Source organism: Anoplophora glabripennis, unplaced genomic scaffold (genome assembly GCF_000390285.2).
Source record: "Anoplophora glabripennis isolate ALB-LARVAE unplaced genomic scaffold, Agla_2.0 scaffold169, whole genome shotgun sequence".
NCBI lineage: Eukaryota > Metazoa > Arthropoda > Insecta > Coleoptera > Cerambycidae > Anoplophora > Anoplophora glabripennis.
Window position 1 is genome coordinate 207,314 of NW_019416320.1, and position 16,092 is coordinate 223,405.

The 16,092-nt window shown below is 31.7% G+C and overlaps 1 protein-coding gene across 1 annotated transcript in view; it reads left to right on the forward strand.

Moving 5' to 3' along the window:
• The first annotated feature begins 5,286 nt into the window (after positions 1-5,286).
• Positions 5,287-16,092, forward strand: part of LOC108903742 — a 53,610-nt gene continuing 42,804 nt past the window's right edge. The window contains exons 1-2 of the mRNA XM_018706028.2: positions 5,287-5,733; positions 10,999-11,025. Of these exons, the coding sequence (XP_018561544.1) occupies positions 5,399-5,733; positions 10,999-11,025 (362 nt within the window). The 5' untranslated portion in view covers positions 5,287-5,398. The remainder of the gene's footprint in view (positions 5,734-10,998; positions 11,026-16,092) is intronic.

A 16,092-nucleotide genomic window follows, 5' to 3' on the forward strand; every position in this document is an offset into this window, starting at 1 on the left:
AAGAAACATGTTCGTTATTGCAAAACACAGTATGCACTGCCAGCTGCTCGGTGGACGCAATCCACGCCGCCAATGTCTTTCTACCTAGGGTGTCGAATGCGGTTAATTCCAAGAAAGTGACGCAGGTGTCTTCGTGGAAATCTATCTCAACAAATATCGTATGAATTGTACACAAAATACGTAAAAAATGATATACGATTAGTATAGAAACACATGACGAATAGAAAGTAACCAAGAAATTATTTTCTTTAAGCAAAGTGGCTGAATGGTTTCCATTGAAGATATAAGAATTTTAAATAGTTTTATTTGCATTTTATGATACTGCAAACCATTTCACTAGGAGGGTCAATCACAGGTAGATTAATAAATATATTATAAATTATCACATTTGGAAATTCTGATAGAAAAACCCATCGTTTTGAAAAGCAGCAGAAAAGAGTAAATATACAACTCGAGTGTAAAAAATTTAAAGTTCTACCAATTAAAATAACACAAGTTAGTTCATACTTGATATTAACGGATATTACATAACATCAAAGTAATTTCTTTTGATAGATATTTTACCATAAGTGTTTGTGGGTTAAGTAATCGCTTTCAAATTAAATATACTTAGTATTGTTAACAAATTGGTCAGGACTTTATTTTTATAAAAAAAATCTTAAGTATTTCCGAGAAACGCACTTTTTTGGATTCACCCTGTATAATGCAGATGTGCTTGAAGGTGGTAATGGTTATTCTTACAATGATATTTTAAAATAAGTTTGTTCAAAATAGTCCCTAAATTAAATTTTTTAGTTTTTTTTATTATACGTTTTTAACATATACTTTTGTATTTTTACTTACTGTTTAGAGAAGCTAATAAATCTAGTCTAAATATTTTTCTAAAATTCTCATCAGATCAAATCATACAGGGATGGCCAGAATACGGAATAAAATTCATATCTTTTGAATGAGTTATTTTTTTTTAAAACGCCGAAACACGTTAACTGATTTTGATTTTTTCCCATCTTTCGGTTATATAATAATTAATTTTTCTTCAACCCCCTAATCCCCAGCTACCCCTACTTTTTTTTCAAATGGAAACATAAGGCATGAGGGGGCTCGTTGAAAAGCTTATAGATAACCGGATCCAGCCATACCAAATAAACAAGTTTTATTTTTTCAATAACAAGTTTTTTTTAATTTACAAAATGAAACAACTAGATAATTTACAAAAATAAACTCAATGTCGCAAATGCTGAAAATGTCCTCCATTCACTATTTGGCATTCTCCAAGACGATAGTAAAAGCTGTCCACAGCATTCTGAATGACTTCAGCTGGTAAATTATGCATCTCCGCCCTAATCTTGTTCTTTAAATTCTCAATATTATCCGGTCTGTCCTGGTAGACTCTTTCTTTCAAATATCCCCAAAGAAAATAATCCAGGGGTGTTAAGTCGGGGGATCTTGGCGGCCATTTAACTGTACCCCGTCTACCAATCCAGCGATTCGGAAACACTTCATCTAAGTATTTTCGAACTCAATACCAAAATGTGGGAGCGCGCCATCTTGTTGGAACCAAATTCTTTCATTCGATACATCTGGATCAATTTCATGAGGGAAAATCACAGCTAGAGCAGGTATCAGGTCAAATGTTAGGAAATCCAGGTAGCGTGCGGCAGTAAGATTTTCTTCAAAAAAGAATGGGCCCAAGATTCTGTTGTTGATGATACCTGCCCATACATTAACCGTTTGTGGATGCTGCATATGCGATTCGCATGTCCAGTGTGGATTTTCCTGGGACCAAAAGCGATAGTTGTGCCTGTTAGCCACTCCATTTAAATAAAACGTAGCTTCATTCGAAAAAAGTACGTCTCGTTGAAAACTATTATTGTCGTCACACCGTCTCATCATTTCCTCACAAAATTGTAATCGCCTATCATAATCGTCTTCCAAAAGCTCTTGGACAAGACATACTTATACATTTATAGGGGTGGTATTTTTCTTGTTTCAGAAACATTTGAAGTATGAGGATTTTCAACAAGTTCTATTGCAACGTCTAATTTCGTTTCTTCATTTCTTCAAACATGTTTTCACTAATAATATTTGGCTAGATTGTTGTTATTTATTTAGAAAATCATTAATCAATACGGGTGGGACGTAACATGTTTACTAGATATTGCGGATGTAATTCAATGCTTCGGGGACGTAACTAATTGTTTCCTATAATATCATTATTTTCCACAACTTTAAAACTGTTGTCTACCTACAATTTGTGCCACAGATTATCAACAAATTGTATATAAATTATTGTATTTACTTACTACAATTTTATTAAATGTAATCATATCCTATTTTGGCAAAAGGTTCATATAATTGTATTAAATAAATACTAATGAGTTTTTAAAAATTTCAGATACTTTCTTCGAAAATTTCTCGATACTGTAGTTTTTGCTATCACATACTGTTGAAAAATTTTAAATGCTTGTGTAAATATTTACATCTTTCTGGAAATTCTCACTAAAAAAGAATATGTACCACAAATTATTAGACATATAAAATCTATTTAAACAATGATTACTTTAATTGAAGTTACAAAACAAACACACATAAGTACAGGAAGAAAACAGTATCTTGAAATAAAACACAAACAATAATCGAATCCGGGCAACAATCGAATTTGGTAAGCAGTGTTACTTGTTACTTCTCCACAGTTTACGTACCACTAATAAGTTGCAACCAACAAGTGCCAACAAATAAGAAATTTTGACATCGTATTGATATCTTACAATTTTTGAAGCAAGTCTATTTCTTGTTATTTGTTTTGTATAATTATTCACAACCAGGATGAACGCCAACAACATTTAATAGTGAATTAAGGTTAACCAATCTAATATAGTAAATGCGTAGAAGCAACAGATGTAACAAATAATTGCTGCACATGTCAAGGTCAAATTATTTTTTGTTTTTCTCACATTTTAAAAAATAACAAAAATTTGGGAAAATATATATATTTTTTTTTTTGTAGAATTGTATAGAAATACTTTTTATACGAAATTACGATTATGGCAGATTTTTGCACAAAATGAATGATCACAATGACAAGAATTTTTAACAAGGTATTTTTTCTGCGTAAGTTTTATTGCTATGCTGATGTTTAAAATTTTGACATTTCCAGTATCGTAGGTACATGTGATCTCACTGTCACAAAGGTTATTACTAGTTGACTATTACTTGAGAATTTTAGAAAAATTTTTACACTAGGTTTGAATTAATTACCTTATTAATTTTCTGGCCCCAATAACTTAGGCAAGGAATTCCAGATAGCATATTTGGTTCTAATTTATAGACCAAATTCGGTCATTTTTGGTTACACCCTGTATATCAAATTTCACTAAAATATACATATTCACATTCTATTTTGCCATAAGATGCACATTGTATTAAATCAATTCTCAAAAAAATTTCTATACAGGGTGGGCCATTAGTCTGAGAAACTAAAATAATTCCCTTGTTACTCATAATACAGAAAAAAAGTTTATATAAAAGTTGTACAGAATCAAGAAACATAAACTACAAAATTAATTTGAAATATGCAGGGCGACGAGTAAAAACGGGACACGCCAAATATTACATTTTTTAAATGGAACATCCTGTATATTTTTAAACATATAGATTTCCGAGAAAATTCTATATATGGCAATATAAACAGTTTATCATTTTAGTGCGGAGTTGCCAAGTTATGTAGAAAATTTTTTGAATTTTGGAAAAAACATGACCTTGAAGAAGTTGTATTAACTTTCAGCTACTAAAACTTGGAACCAAATAATTAGACAGATTTATAGGCAAAGGCTCCTCCATATTAGCTAATATCGATATTTTATTCAGAGGATTTTGTATAATACAATAATTTTTAGAAAATTTAAAATTGATTTTCTAAAATTTTTCAAATGGAACACCCTGTATTTTATTCTATTTTATTCATATATCGGTCCACTTCAACTTTTATTAAGCATGTTCTATATCTAAAATTGTTAGTTTTTAAGATATAGTAATATCTCTGAAAAAACTTAATTTTTATTATTTTACAGAATATCACAAATAAATATTAACTAATAAAATTAATTCAAAATGGAATAACAAACTATGAACTGACAAGTTGACACAATGTGACAGTTTTTTCCAAAGCCATTTCGTACGACCGAAATTAATAGAAAGTTTTTCAGAAATGTTGCTATATCTTAAAAACTAACAACTTTAAGTGTAGAACATACTTAATAAAAGTTGAAGTGTGAATACAGGGTGTTCTATTTGAAAAATTTTAGAAAATCAAGTTTGAACATTCTAAAAATGATCGTATTATAAAAAATGCCTTGTATATAATATCGATATTAGCTAATATGGGAGCCTTTGCCTAACATTTGCCTATAAGTCTGTCAAATATTTTTACTCAAAATGTTAGTAGTTGAAAGTTAATACAACTTCTTTATTTTACTTTCTCACATTAATGGCCCACCCTGTATAGATTGTAGTTTTTGCAACCAAATTACTGTTGAAAAATTTTAATATTTTTCCTGCGCATGTTTTCTTTATCATGCTGCATATTTAAAATTTTGACAATTCTAATATCACGTATGATCTTACTGGTATAAAGGTTATTATTAATTGACTTTATCATATGATAATTTTAGAAACATTTTTGGACTACACTTGAATTTTTAAAGTATAAAGTATAAGGTAGGTATACATTTTCTGGAAGGAATTCCAGATAACAGAATTGATTCTAATTTTTTGGCCAAATTCGGCAATTTTTAGTAACACCTTGTATATCAAAAGATGACGATTACTTAAACAATTTATTGGGTCAAAAATTGGTAAAAGTGAAACAAGTTTTGTGTCTTTTTTAATTCGAATTGTGACAACAAACAGAAAAGGAAAACTAATAAGGAAATGTCACAGATATTTTTAACTTGGGAACAAGGCTTTATCGCGTTGCCCCGCTGACGAGGCCCGAGGAGGCCGAAACGGCCCAAACCCAACTTCTTACGACCGACTCCGCAACCGCCAAAGGACGTTTCGAGGGGGAGGGTGTCGTGCCGCTTCCGGAGTGTAGAGTTTCGCGAGCGGGGCATTTTTTCTGCATATGCCGCGCGCCGTAGACGCCGCTTCGTCTAGGCCGGCCTATTTCGAACAAAAATACACAGGTTAAGAGAGCCCAGCTCCGTACGCCCTTTCTCTGTCCAGCTCGAAGCTAGATAGGATCTAATAATAAGACGGCGAGTTAGTTTTCAGCGTACAGTACGCCGATGCGGGTCTCTGAAAAGTAGACGCTTTTCGAAAAACGACGCGCGCTCCACTAAACCACGTAAAATTTTTCAGAAGTGCAGTGAAAACACCGCCCGGTGCCGATAGTGCGGAAATGTGGTGGAGGACTATGGCGATGCTGGCGGCGCTTGCCGTCTCCGTGGACGTCTGCGTCTCGGCCCCCCCGGCCAACTCCACGGCAGACGTCGAGGCGACCCTCGAGCGGTTCCTCAACGCCTACTACGACCGCTACCTGAAGAAGCGGGTGGAGGAAGACATCAGGCCCGCGAGAGCCGAGGACGACACTGAGGATGATCCGTACGAAACGATGCAGGGGGACCAGCCCGTGGAGAACAACATAGGGTCGAGGCCCTACGGGCTGAACTCTACCGTGCTGTACAGGAGCAACTTTACGGATCAGATCCAGTACATCGAGGCTACCAGGAACAGGTTAGTTTATTATTTTTTTGTTCTGAGATTTGGTGTTGAAACGTCATTAGGTGTTGTCAGCGAAGGCCAAAGAAATATCTTATAAATCTTGATCAACATTTTTTACTGTCTGAAACTATTTATTTGTAGCATAGTTTTAGTTATCTGTTTATTTCGTATTTTGCTACATGTGAAAAAATTAAATCAAAAAACCTTCGAGCTAAAAGTTTCAATCAATGGTTGATTATCCAAAAATCTCGAAAAAAGAACATATTCAACAAAAATCATACTATTATCATTGTTAACTTGGAAAAACAAAAATCATAAAGCGATAAATAACGATTAAAAAGAATCATTTTTCGTGCAAAAAAAAATCAAAAGATACAATTAAAAAATTTGATTAAAACAGTAGAAAAATATTATCTGTAGATTTTGAGCGCTACAAATAAAATAACAAATTTGAGCATCTCACAATATCCTCTTCAGGCAAACGTACATATAAATTTATAAATTATACAATAAAAATACAAACCTTTAGTTAATTAGTACGGCCAAAGCCATATCCTTAATCATACACAAGAAATTCTTACACTGCAAAAAGCAAACAAATAAAAAGTACACTAGATATAAATAAATGTGAGACTTAGATTAAGCGAAAATAGTTAAAATAATTTTTGACTGATTCACTTAACGCATGAGTTTACTCAATTAATTTTAATTTTTTTCACAGATCACAGTTAGCAAAATATAATATAATAATAAAAAAAATTACGTTATTTTTCTAAAGAGAAGATTGTATGACAGTAAAAGAAAGGGTATTTTTTCAAGTTCATGCCATACCTCCAGGAGGTTGTTCTTGAATTAGATCAAAAAGTTAGGTCCCTAAAATTGCTTGTTTTGGAGATACAGAGTGTTGATGTTTAAAAAATAAATAAAATTTGGGCTAATACTTTGCATTAATTAACATTAATTAAAGAAAACTGATTTATAAATATGTCAGCCAGTGGTAGAGTTACAAGAGTTTTAATTTTTCATTGTTGATGGTATTTCTAAATTAAAAAAATTCTTTCAGCTTAATTCCAAAAAAGAAAATAAATTTAAAACACCGATTCGCTTCGCAAAAAAAATATGTAAGCCAAGTGCGAGGGAATTTTAAATTGTCAGAAGAATAGCAAGAGGCACAGTTTATAAAAAAAACTTTTTATACTTTTGATATGTGTAGATATCTTAAATTCAATCAATTGTGTAATAAACTTATTTTAAGATAAGTACCTAATAATAATAATAATTACGTTTCTTCGTTGGAAATTGTGGGTCATTGTGGGATTCTTAATATCAGTATACCTTACGACTCTCCGCCACTGTATATCTAATTAATTATGTCATTAGCCCAACATCTATCAATTTAATTCACACCGTCAGAGATTTTGTCAGTACCAGGTGTCCCAGAATGTTCGGGCAATCTCTCGGATTTATACAGGAGACGTTAAAGTGACAGATAAAACTCCTTAAAAATTGACCCACAAAAACAATTTGGCTTATTTGGTTTTCCACGTTTTTCTTCTATCTGTATAATCAATCAATTTTTTTTATACCCATTACGATAAAAGCACAAAAAAAATATTATTAGATAGCTTGAACCTTAAACTAAAAAAAGGTACTCTATGTTGATATCGACAAAATGAACTGTTTTTGAGAAAAAACTATTTTTGTTTATTATGATTTTTATTAGTACATAATTTTACGTCAGTTCAACATGAGCTCTTTCCCTATCTCTGCGAATTGAAGATTGTTGAATCCTCTGTTGTCCACTGTATTAAAAAATATTTTAATTATGCAAAGTATTTTGAGTCATTAAAAAAAATTATTTTTAGGGGCGTTCTTTTTTAGGAACTTGTCACGTTATTCTGTATAAATCCGAGAGATTGCCCAGATATTCTGGGACACCCTGTATACGTGGAATTTCTTTTAAAGTTGCATCTCGAAAGCAGTAATTTTAGACCGCTGGTTCATTACGACTTTTTGGTCTAAAATAACAAAAAGGACAACCTGCTGAAGTTATAAATAGACTTACAGAATGAGTTGTATCAATCCAAAGACTAAAAAGTAATTCTTTTAAATATTTAGAAACAGTTGATTGCAAACAAAATATTGTGTCATTAAAAATAACGATTTATAAAGAATTTTTGCGAATTGCTACTTTTTTTATTTATTCTAAAGATGTATCACATAGAAATGGAGTCTGAAAATTGCATATTTAAATAAATATATGTTTTTTTTATCGCGAAGATAAATTGGTAAATTTTTTAGATATTTTTATTATATCGAATAGAAATGGAGATTATTTATAGAATAAAGTGACCATATCTTCACTGAAATTTCAATATTCTTCTAAATTTTGGAGTCGTGACGTAAAAATTATTTCGCAATCAGAACATCATAAAAATATTTTAAAACAAACAATTAATAAGAAGATATCAGTCTAACTAATTAAAAAAAATACCTTGCAAAGCAACTTAATAGTCAGTATTCAAAAATTTATTTTTAATAAAACATCGACTAATTTTTTTTTAATAAAATTGGCGGATGCGCCGGTTACAGTGCGAATTAAAAAATTTACATCTAGTATCTCAACAAAACTTTGTATACTAATTTTATAATAATTAAGTCATCAATAACACAGTGTTAAAACTTTTTAATTGCCCAATACAGGTAGCTTTCTTATTTTAAGAGATACAAAAATAGTCAAATGAGCAAAAATGTGCAGAATTTTCTGCCGATCACGGATTCGTTTTTAAATTTTGAAAATTCCGAATAGTTCCGAAGATATTGGAAGGAAACCGATTTTAGACTATTTCTTTTTTTAGTTTTTCGAAATTTTAGGACAAAATTGTGTAGTCTGATATAAAATGATGTGAGGAATAGATTTTTGCCATCAGTATTGACGTATATTTGTCTAAAAATATGTCATTAGCGGGAGTTAACTTTTGTTTTTGTTATGGGCACCACATTGAATTTTTGCCTCATTAGAAGAAAAGGGAAATCTTCTTTAACTGTGTATAATTTATGAGGTTTTTATAAACAAAGATATTGAACAGAATTGCAATTTTCATAAAAAAAAGTCACGTAGCCAAGTGAAACATTTGAATTTTTTCTGTAAATTTATTTAATATTTCTTATTTATATTCAGTATCTTGGTTATTTATTTCTGTCCAAACATTTAGAAAAACAAGCGAAATACGACTAAAAAAAGAAATAACATAAAATCGGTTTCCTCCGAATATCTTCGGAATTGTTAGGAATTTTCTAAATTTAAACACGAATCCGTGATCGGCATAAAATTATGCACATATTTGTTCATTTAACCATCTCCGTATCTCTTAAAATAAGAAAGATATCTCAATTGGACAATTAAAAAGTTATGTACACTGAAAAAATGGTTTCTAAATTTTATGGATCAGTATCGCATTTTTTAGTACCTGCGATAAACAAACAATATATTATAAATTTATTAAGGAGTGGGTAGAAATTATGCAACATCTCACGAGTGCCTATAATTATACACATATCAACGATTATTTTCTGGCGATTTAGATTTCACAAATATTTTCCAACAATAACACGATTATATAACAACACGAATACCAAGAAATTAACTGGGGGCCATAAAAACAAATGAACATTCCTCGCACGGACACACGCACACCTAGCGGCGTTTCACCGAACTAATGCAGACATTTTTATTGGTACTTTCTTTAATTGTTATCGTTGTTTTTATTTATTTTTTTAAAGACATCGCGTAAACGATTTGGACGAGAGGTAAATAGTAGTGAGGAAGTGATTTTGACCTTTTTTTTGGATTTTTTGCATGCTATTTTCAGAAAGATTTTTTTTCTGATAACACTGAATTTTGAAATAGTGATTTTTTTAAGAAAAACGCGAATTTAATTTTTTTTTATTTGGATAATTTATATAAATAAGTTTTGGGAGAAATAAATAACGATTTTAAAGTTTAAAAGAAAAACAAAATATAATGCGTTTCTATGAATTGTCATTGAAACAGAGATAATTACGACACTGGGAGAAGAGTTTTTTTTTGTATTTTCTCTTTTTTTGAAACACTTCTTTCATGAAATACAATTAATTGAATCACATATTGCAGAAACAACCCAAGTCATATTTCTTCAATTTTACGATTTTTATGCTTTTACAGCGTAAGATACAAAAATAATTTTAAAATGTATAGACTTGTATATAAAAAAATTATATTTTATCAGCTGCAATTTTTAATATTATAAAAAAACCTCTGCTATAAATGAAAAGAAATTAAAATATTATTAGTACCTCAGAACCGAGAAAAAACAAATAAATAAACATAATATTTATTTCAGAAACAACCTAAGTTCATTTTTTCAATTATTTTTTTCTTTAAGTTGAAGTAAACATAACGATGTTCCTATTTGCATTAACTCACTTTTATATACAGGGTGTCATTTTGAATGGTGGTCATATTTATACGGCGGCTATCTCTGACCTTTATAAACACGTATCCAAAGTTTATTTTATTAAATTCCGCTGTGAGTACCGATTTTTTTTTAATTTTTACAAATACTAATTCAATTTCAGTAAAAATATCCTTCACGCAAACATCATCTCGTAAACCGATAAAAAAAAATAAATCTAAAATAAATGCAATGAACTGTTCCGCCATTCTCATTTCGCCACATTAACGTTGGCCGTTTGTTTTTTGCGCGTCTACCACCCTGTTGACATGTCTATCAGGTATAAAGTCAACATGCATATTTCAATCGTGTAAACAATGATCAAGCACGAGCTGCTGCGAAACTATTGGTCGAAACGGGTTTAACAACAATCCCTTGCCAGATGCTCTTTCATGCAGAATCGGACCTCGCGTATAATAGTTTCCGTTTACAAATCAAAGGCTATTTCGTTAGATTCGTACAGTTGGTTTAAAAACGTAAAAACTGGCAACACTGATACAATTCCGGTCTGGGTTGTATCCATTGACGGAGTACACAAAACTTTAGGTGCAGTTCAGAAAACTATTTATTTTAGTTTAGACTATTTATTTGATTAAAATAATTTCAGATTACCCCTGAAAAACTGATCCTCATTTAAAGTTATATTCATGTTATATTTGAAAGGGTACAATATATACTATCGTAAAACGTTTTTTTTTATATCTTGAAAACTCGCAAAATGTGACTTGGGTTGTTTCTGAAACAAGCGATTCAATTAGACACTAACACTTTCTTTTGTTCGAAGACGGCGCAGGCTAGATTTAAACGAAAGGTAAATATTCCTGGCCTAAGCTTTCTATTCATAGCTGCGCATTCTAGTAGGCTACGGAGATGAAATTTTGAGCAATAGACAATCGCAGAAGTTTGTGGGTTTTTAATTCAGTTGCTAGCATGTTTCCTTTTTTTTTTTGTTTGTGCTAACACAGCTTTGATTTTGTTCAGTTTGTTTACTTTAGCGATTTTCTTGTTTGGCTGAAATTTAACACCCGATATCTGGTACTGATATATACAGGGTGTCCCAGAATAACGTGTACAACGGACGACCACAGATTCGTGGACTCAAAATAGGCAGATTTAGGCTAATTTACCTATATCCGAAATCGCTTCGCTCAAAGTTAGTGAAATTTTTTTGAATTTTGTAAATAACGAATACGTATTAATCGATTTTGATTATTTTTAGGGTGTGGACTTTTGCTTTCGATCTACACAATTTGGTGTTATACAGAGTGTTTTTTAAACCTACAACTCCTACAAAATTAATGTACAGTGACAATATCCGTTCATAACTTTTTCCTCTTTCGGGCAATAATGACAACTATTTTTTATCTGATAGGTGATACTATTTGGAAGTTTTTGGGCCTCTAGTAGAATTTTGATAAAATGAGCGGTTTGGGTGCAAAAAAAATATTTTTTAAATGTCTACATTATCTTCCCAATCATATTATAGTACTTAACAAAGTGCGAGTAGGTACTGATTTTGTAGGTTGACTGTAATTTCAGTCTGATTTTTCTTCTTAATGAGTGTTTACGACGATAAGATATACCACCTGTTACTTCATTTTTCCATATGGCGATACGACGAATTACAATGTGCCTAATTTTATTCAAATAATTAGAAAAAAACAATCAAATACAACGCATTATTATTGTCCTTGTTATTCTACCTAATAGACTGAATGGGGAATTTTATTTAGAATTTTTGCAAAACACTTCACCCGTGTTATTGGAAGGTGTGCCGTTATCACTCAGAGCTAACATGTGGTTTATGCATGATGCAGCTCCACCACATTTCACTGTAAATGTTTGGCAGTATCTGAACCAAAGATTCCCTCGTCGATGGACCAGACCTAAACCTTGCGACCTTTGGACATTCTGAAAACAACAATTTATGCTTCCACATCTAACATTGAAAAAGAGTTGTGGAGGCATATCCTGATTGCCATAAATGTTTAAAAAAAATTGCTCTCAGGAATTGCAAAGGGTGTCCTTTAACTTTCTTCACTGAATTAACTTTGTTATAGAAACAACGGTGATCATTTTGAGGGTTTTATAGTTGTACTAAATTTAATAACATCAACTTTGTTACTTTTATCTCCAGCATTTTGTTATTGTATTGATTATTTTTACTAATTATCTCAATAAAATGAATTAACTCTAATTCTTCGTATGTGTGTGTATCCGTATCGAAAAATGAAGTAATATGTGGTATATCTTATCGTAGTAAATATTTATTAAGAATTGGTAGATACAATAACTTAAAGATCAAACTGAAATTACAGTAAACCTACAAAATCAGTGCCTACTAGCACTTTGTTATAGCTGTTTTACATTGACAATTTATTGATGAATAAATTGACGAAATTCTTCATGAATTAATTCACGAATTTATTGATAAACAGTGTGGTTTTACACTGCCACAGACTTTATCAAGTTTTTTGACGCATGAATCAATTCTAACAACGAATCAAAGAAGCAAATAAATTTCAAAAATGTCACCTTGCCACTCATAATTCTAGTGATACAACAGCGATACCATTCTGACACATATTATATAAATATTAGTTTTTGTAAGTAACAAATCAGTAAAAACAATGCAAAACTAGTACGACGTCACACGATTATTTACATATTCCAATAACATAACCTTATTACTGATCTGAGGGTGGAAATCTGTTGGGTTGGTACTTCCGAACTTCACGAAGAAATTGACGAAAATTCGAACATGCTCTAATTCGTCAAGAACTTGATAAATAAATTCATGAAGTTATTTGACAGCTGATTTGGTGCATTACACTTGTCCAATTTCTTGATGAAGCGACATCATCAAATCAATTAATAATTGATCAATAAATTGTCAATGTAAAACAGCTTTTAAGTATTGTAGTGTGGTGGCAAGATGATGTAGACATTTAAAAAATATTTTTTGTACCTAAACCGTTCATTTAATCAAAATTCTACAAGAGTCCCAAAATCTTCCAAATAGTATCACCTATCAGATAAAAAATAGTTGTCATTATTGCCCGAAAGAGGAAAAAGTTATGAACGGATATTATCACCACACATCAATTTTGTAGGAGTTGTAAGTTTTAAAAACACTGTACGAGTATAACGCCAAAATGTGTAGATCGAAAGCGAAAGTTCACACCCCAAAAATAATCAAAATCGATTAATACGTATTTGAGTTATTAACAAAATTCAAAAGATTTTCACCAACTTTGAGGCCATCTAGCGGTCAAACGAAGTGATTTCGGATATAGGTGAATTAGCTTAAGTCTGCCTATTTTGAGTCCACGAATCTGTGGTCTTCCGTTGTACACATTATTCTGGGACACCCTGTATATATGATATATAGAGTGCTTCAGAAAGACCTCCCATAAATACAGGGGGTGATAGTACGTCAAAAAATAAGAATTTTTTGTCTTTTTTTCGAGATACAGAGCGACAAAATAAAGTTTTTACGAAAATTTCCAAACGGTGCGAAATATTTTTATGAAATTTGCTATTCCGTAGTTTTTAAGGACGCCAAATACGCTGGTCTAATTATTTTTTGGATATTTCATAGAGGGCGCTAGTTATGCTACGTTCTATTCCATTTTACTTTCTAATTTTTTTAAGGTTAGGTTTTTTACCATTCGGGCTATAATTTCTAATGTATAATTTTATTTTCTAAAAATAATGTCCTCTTGTTAAAACTTCCTAATGTGGACGGTTTTCGAGAAAAAAGGCTTTTAATTGAACTCTTACAATACCTGTGTATAAAATAAGCGACTTTTTTAATACTAGGCTCATGTCAAAAGTTATTGATGGATGTCTCATAAACAACGCATACATTCATAGCAATATTTTAAACTCTAACTTTTTATAAAATTTTTAGTGACTGTAATTATTCATTATTAATTACAATAACTAAAATCACAAAAATTTTGGTATAAAGTTAATTAGAGTTTAAAATATTGCTAAAAATGTATACATTATTGTTTATGAGACATCCATCAATAAGTTTTAACATAAGCCTACTTCGAGAAAAGTCACTTATTTTAAACACAATAATATTGTAAGAGTTTAATTAAAAGCCTTTTTTCTCGAAAACCGTCCACATTAGGAAGTTTTAACAAGAGGACATTATTTTTAGAAAACAATATTGTTTATAAATTTAATTTATAATTCTTTCTTTTTTATATATATATTACATTTAATTTATGTTTCTTATTAACATCAAGCTTATTTTTGTTACTTAATTTATTCATAATTTATTCATAAAATACCATGTCTTGAATCGGCACGATTCCGCCTGCGCGAGCGAGGAGAAGAAGAAAAAGGAAAAACGACATGTGGCAGAAAGCAAATACGCGTACCCTAGGTAAAAGCAGTGCTCGCTAACCAAAATTTTTCGAAAAAACGCATAAAGACCCAGTGCCGGATAAAATTCAAAAGTCATCAAAGAAAACTACGACCAAGTGTAAGTGCCGATTCAATTCAATCAGTATCGCATACAGTCCATTTAATTTATTTTTTTTTTCCTTTTTTTTGACATTGAACCAGCGCGTAGCGTTAAGTAATATGAAATTTGCAACAAATATTATACATTACAAATTGGAGGTCGAATGGTAAAAAACCTAATCTTAAAAAAATTTGAACATAAAATGTAATAGGAACTAGCGCCCTCTATGAAATATTCAAAAAATAATGAGACCAGCGTATTTGGCGTCCTTAAAAACCCCGGATTCCAATATTTCATAAAAATATTTCGCACTGTTTGGAAATTTTAGTAAAAATTCTATTTAAAGAATTTAATTTTGTCCCTCTGTATCTCGAAAACAATAGGAGATAGACATATAGTTCATAAGACAAAAATTTCTTATTTTTTGACGTACTATCACCCCCTTTATTTACGGGAGGTCTTACTCAAACAGCCTGTTTATTTACGGCGGTGTTAGACATTCGCGGTTTTCGATCTGTGCGACGAAAATCCCGAGTTTAACGACTCGCCACTTTTCAAACATGTATTCACCGCCGATGACGCAGGATGGGGCCTTAAAAATACGGCGAGCCGCAGGCATTTGAATATTATTTACTATATTGGCGAAACCGTACATAGTATCGGAAATTTTTGTCGATGATGTACGGGATGCTGGACGCGGCGATTATGAATATTAATGATCCCAGACCAGAGTAAACAGAAATGCGTGATCCTCACGTGGATCCATTGCTATTGCGCCACAGCCCTGAAAAAGTAACACCGCCTGAAGATAATAGTAACGATAATAATCATTTAATTATTTTTATAAAATACTACGGGAAAGGAGGAGGGCCAGAAGGAGAAGAAGAAATGATATACAAGGTGCATTCCCAAGGAAACAGGACTTTTTAAAAATAAGAACAAAAAAAAGCGATTTGTTTCATTCAAAATAGTCTCTTTTCGACTCATTGCAATGTTTTGCACGACCAAAAAGCATGTCGAATGAGAGTTTTAGATCATCGGCCAGGATGTCCTTCAGGATGTCGATGCAAGACTTTTGAATGGCTTCTACATTCACAAAACGCTTTCCTTTCATCGGCAAATGCATTTTTTAGAAAAGGTAAAAATCGCACGGTGTCAAATCAGGTGAATACGGGGAGTGGTAGACAGTTAAAATGCGATTTTTAGTCAAAAAATCGGTCCCATGTGTCGATCGATGACATGGCGCATTATCGTGCAACAAACGTCAACGTCTGAGCGATATTGTGATCGAATACGATGAATACGATGCACCAAACGCTTCAAAGCGCCAAGATAGAATGGGGTCATTCAGTAAATTTTCAAAAACGTTACACACAAAATATTGCTCATGATTAGGTA